Source organism: Cetorhinus maximus, chromosome 21 (assembly GCF_964194155.1).
Source record: "Cetorhinus maximus chromosome 21, sCetMax3.hap1.1, whole genome shotgun sequence".
Taxonomy (NCBI): domain Eukaryota; kingdom Metazoa; phylum Chordata; class Chondrichthyes; order Lamniformes; family Cetorhinidae; genus Cetorhinus; species Cetorhinus maximus.
The window spans coordinates 27727981-27732913 of NC_135899.1; the positions used below are offsets into that span (position 1 = coordinate 27727981).

General features: G+C 44.5%; 1 protein-coding gene and 1 long non-coding RNA gene across 2 annotated transcripts; one reads left to right on the forward strand and one right to left on the reverse strand.

Moving 5' to 3' along the window:
- Positions 1-345: 345 nt before the first annotated feature.
- On the reverse strand, positions 346-1341 carry LOC144695142 (putative G-protein coupled receptor 139). The gene has a single exon (XM_078566040.1). The coding sequence runs from the start codon at positions 1339-1341 to the stop codon at positions 346-348; it is 996 nt and encodes a 331-aa protein (XP_078422166.1).
- A 2599-nt stretch (positions 1342-3940) lies between these two features.
- LOC144695380 (uncharacterized) lies at positions 3941-4396 on the forward strand. The gene is made up of 2 exons (XR_013579947.1): positions 3941-3988; positions 4140-4396. It is a non-coding gene; the product is annotated as an uncharacterized LOC144695380 (long non-coding RNA).
- The last annotated feature ends 537 nt before the right edge of the window (positions 4397-4933 follow it).

The following is a 4933-nucleotide window of genomic DNA, read 5'->3' on the forward strand; positions in this document are numbered from 1 at the left end:
TGCCACAGAAGAAGATTTTGGCATCTGCCATGCTTTGCTTTTGTATTAAGTATTTGGTGAGAGTCAAAGGGGACAGTGGGAGCTGGTAAGTTGGGAGGGTGAGGGTGTGACAATGCTTTTGTTCTAAATATATTTCTTATCTGTGAAGATCTGAGGATTTCAGAATAGAACCAGCAGAAGTGGGGAAGAGACTGTGGTTGTTGTTTGCCCTTCTGCCCATCATGGGGTGCAATGAATCTGGTCCTGAGGCCTAATTTTCCCGGGGGTTAGTTTCACATCGCCAGCAATCCCTGTGTGATTCAGTTATTGGGAGTCTGGGTATAAATATTACCATCATGGACCAGACTAACTGGACCTGCCTCTGGGCTGCAACCAATTGTTTTGCTTATTCATCAATTGAATAATTGATGTAACCGGATAGCTGACCGCGCTCCTGAACTGCTCCCTGAACTTGGACTGAGTCACCCCATAAATAAATGTGTTTGTGCAGCAATTTAAGTCTACCAGCAGGTTTCCAACTTGTGCAAAGATATGTAAGGAATCATTGTAATATTCAGGACTAATCCCTGTCATGATATAATGTAAGAACTCTATTACATACAGAAGCCACAGGAGGATGAAGCTGCCGGATATGGTGAAGAGTAAAATCACAGACTTCCTTCTGCTCTCCATCTCTGGGTCACTGCGATTCTTTCCCTTGCTCTGACCCCTCAGTCCCTTACGGACTCGGCTGGTCACTAAAATATATCTGACTGTCAGAGCGTTGAGCAACAGAATTAAAACATATGGGAGCAATGGTGTTAAAGCCTTATCAAACCAGCCAAATGCCACCCATGCAGGATCATTATAATATCTCGGAATTTCATTACAGAACCAGGGAACATTGTCAATTATCTCTCCAGGTTCAAATGTAAAGTAGAAGGGAATGTCTTTTAAACAGAGCAGAATGCAGGTTGTTGACAGAACCACAGCCGCAGTTTTCTCGGTGCAATATTTTGTTTTCAGCTTCTGGCAACAAATGGACACAAATCGATCAAAGGAGAAAGTGACGGTGAACCAGACAGAACATTCTGAGGCTGCATAAAGCAGGACAAAGATGACACTACACACAGGGGTGATTTCCAGGAAAGATCCTGGGAAATAATATGAACTGATCTGCAACAGAATGACGCCAGAGATAATGACCAGTAGATCTGCTGTTGCCATGGCCACCAGGTAGCGAGTGGTGCAGGTGGAGAGGCCGCACTTTCCCCGAGACAGTATCCCGATCGCGATTAAATTAACTAAAAGGGAGAGAACAGGAAGAGGTTGGAAATTACTGAACAAATATTCTCTGGCCATTTGCAGTTGAGGTTGGGTCAGAAGTATTTTTAAAAAATCACATCACCAACCTGAACCTAATCTAAACCTGCCAAATTTGGTATTGAACACAGGCAGAACAATTGGTCAAACAGCCAACTTGCATAAATATTTTAATTACTCTGATGGTCTCTTATTTGACAAGTTTCACAGCTCAGGTTTAATGGACTTTGAATAATAGACTGAAGGGGAGACATGGACATTGATATAAAAGGACATCTGGAGTGCAGCACTGAGCTCAGAATGAAGAACTTAATAAGTGTGAAGCAATGGATGTGGAATCAGGGCCCATAACTGTGTGTACATGAGAGAGAGGCAGGGGCAGAGGGAGAGGGAGAGACAGAGAGATACACAGAGAGGCAGAGAGAGAGAGAGAGACAGAGGAAAAGAGGGACTGTCAGAGGGAGAGAGAGGCAGAGATAGTGAGAGAGGCAGAGACAGAGGGAGAAAGAGGCAGAGACATAAAGGCAGGGAGAGAGGCAAAGGTAGAAAGAGAGAGACAGGCACAGACATAGAGCAGAGAGAGAGAGGGGGAGAGGGAGAGACAGAGAGAGAGAGGGGAGTGCAGTGATTGTGGTTAAAATCATTCCTACACTTTTTGGGGTCACGTGATTGCACTGATGAATCAGCCCTAAGTGCGGGTAATCTTAGGGGCAGAGTTCTTCTAGTCGTGAACCTGTTCCGAGTGCAGAAGAATATAATACATCTACAGGACAACTAAGGGTTAAACAGTTAAAACTGTAGTGGAATACTACAGCACAGTTCCCTCTTTTGTTCTAGCAGGTACACCTGCAACTGCCAGCTAATTGAGCAGGAAAGGAGAAAAGGAGTATCATAAACAAGCTTCCTAGAATCCTTGAGACAAGGCTAGGATATCTGCCCCCAACACAAAGAGACAGGATCAAGCAATGGTCATCTGTTCTCTAGAGTGTACACCCCCTAGCACTAAAGATAAGGTCAAGCATGGTTATCTATTCTCTGTCTCACTTTTTTATTACCAGATGGGCTTCCCCCAATATCCTGTATAGTCATAAATTAGAATAGACTAATTGTGTGTTGCATGCCAAAGACAATGATTCTCAATGTAATTAATTATTGAAGGTTAGACAGTCTTATCACTTTCAAGCTCTTTGATATGTACAACTTTTACTATAAATATGTGTGTACTGTGATGCTTCCTCAGAGTGCCGGCTAGCTCCATTGTATGCTGCTGGGCTCTCCATGATATCATGATTCAATAAAGACTTCCAAAACAAACCTCCTGGGTCTGAGTGTTCACTCCGTTTTCCGCGACAAATTGGCGACGAGGATGGGATCATCACTGCTCATCCTGCACAGCAGGAGGAACTTTGGTACAGCATGGACAGTGCCGAATGCAACACGCAACGGGGAATGATATATGTAACAGTAGGAGAACAACTGCTTTCAAATTGTAGTAAGGGTTTGCTTCAGATCGAGCATGGGAGGTCCGCCCAAAAGAGCCACTACCCAGCCACCTCCCACCTCTACTTTCACAGTCTGAGTAGAGATAATTGAAGCCCCTCAAACCACACCGACTGATCCATCTTGTCCGACTATGCATCCAGGACCGACGAATGGTTTGGTGCTGGTTAATCAGAAGTTTTGTATGATAATGTACACCATGAGCTGGTACCCGTAGTCTAGAATGTATCCGGTGTCGTTCTGCCCCAATGGTACTCAACCCATACCCAAGCACTCTATACGGCTCTGACGCGCCAGTTGATGACTGAAGCAGTTCAGTTCAGTGGCGAGATATGATCAGGCTTGGGAGGGAACCGCGTTAAGTGCAGCCTGATAAATGATCCCACTATGATATTCAACATTGTTGGACATCAGTGGTTAATCCAAAGTCTGGCTACCGTGCTCGAAAGTCATGCGGAGACTATCAATAAATTAATGGAAATAGGGAAAAAATTTTCAGACGAAGCGAGCAGAAATGATGTATGCAGCACCTATGGATCTTGGGCACTGGAACAAGCCCGAGAAAATTTAAGACAGACTAAAGAAGGGGTAGTCCCTTTATGGGTAACTAATGAGCATCTATTGAATCTCTCACAACACAGGAATCATGACTTGACCGGTTGCCAGCTCAGGGGTTTAACACGTGTATGTAGAATGAATGTTGAATGTATAGTGAATAGTAATATGCTAATAGGCATTGTATTAGTAATACCTGTCATACCTATGTCAATGATGTAACCCAGGCAAGACACCCACAGTGACTGCTGGTACGGGACCCCAGCCATGGGGCCCATTTGTACACCTACAAATGGACTTTATACAAATGCCTAAATGTATGGAATATAATTATGTTTTAGTTCTAGTATGTTTGTTCTCGCGATGGGTGGAGGCGTATCCCACCCGACGGAATGATGCTGTTGTTGTTGTAAAATTGTTGTTCATTTTACTGCTAAAGTGATAAAGGAACTGTTGAAGGCCTTACAATGCAACCATCACCTTTCCTGCCCATACCACCCCCAGTCTACTGGAGCGGTGGAAAGACAAAATGGTATTCTGAAAAAACAAACTAAATTATGTGAAGAAACTGGTTTGAAATGGCCTGAAGCTCTACCCTTGGCGCTCATGACTATGCGCTCTCACCCTAACTGTACCACCTCCCTCTCTTCTTATGAAGTTGGAATGGGATGTTCTGTGCGCCTCCCAGTGACCCCACCCTTGTCTGCTAGGGAAATGGACATCCACGCTATGGATGAGGGAATGATTACATACTGTATAGTGCTCACTAATTCTCTCAAGAGCTTGCATATACAGGTAGTAGAAGCTCAGAAAAAGCCCACCATTGAAGACTGCCATCAATACCAGCCCGGGGACCTAGTCCTAGTAAAGACCTTCAGGAGAAAGAACTGTTTGGAACCTCGATGGGAAGGGCCTTTCCAAGTCCTGCTCACCACCCATATGGCCGTAAAGGTTGAAGGACGCCCTTGTGGATCCACGCATCGCACGTCAAGCGGACGCTGACCTCGGACGGAAGTGCTTGTGCAAGAACTTTAACTAAGCCGTCGGAATGCTGACTTTGATTTGGATCCTGTCCTGCGTGGTCCTTGTGGGGGCATGGAATACCAATTCTGCAGTTCAACAAATGCAGGCCGTAGCCTCGCAAGTTAATCGGACTAAATGTTGGATTTGTACTCATTTTCCTCTATGCAAAACAGCAGCTGAATTGCATGAGAGGGTGGAAAGGACCCTACCTTGTGCTGCTAACAACTCGAACTGCCTTGAAGGTTAAAGGGAAGGAAGAATGGGTCCACGCCATTTGCTGTAAAAAAAGACATTGTCCAGCAACAATATAGCAGCTGTTACCAAGTGATCTAACTTGTATCATGTATTGAAACGGAAAGTTTGAGTAATTTTTATAAAAAAAAATCTTGGTGGTCTGTAATACTAAGTTGGTTCTTCGGTTGGGGAAGTTGGTTGCTATACGTTTTAATTGGGATGGTCGTAGCATGTGTTATAGGGTGTTGTGCATGTATTGCTTTGCGGATTTGCTGTTCCCAGGTTATTAACAGTGTCTCTACTGGATTAGGAGGAGCTC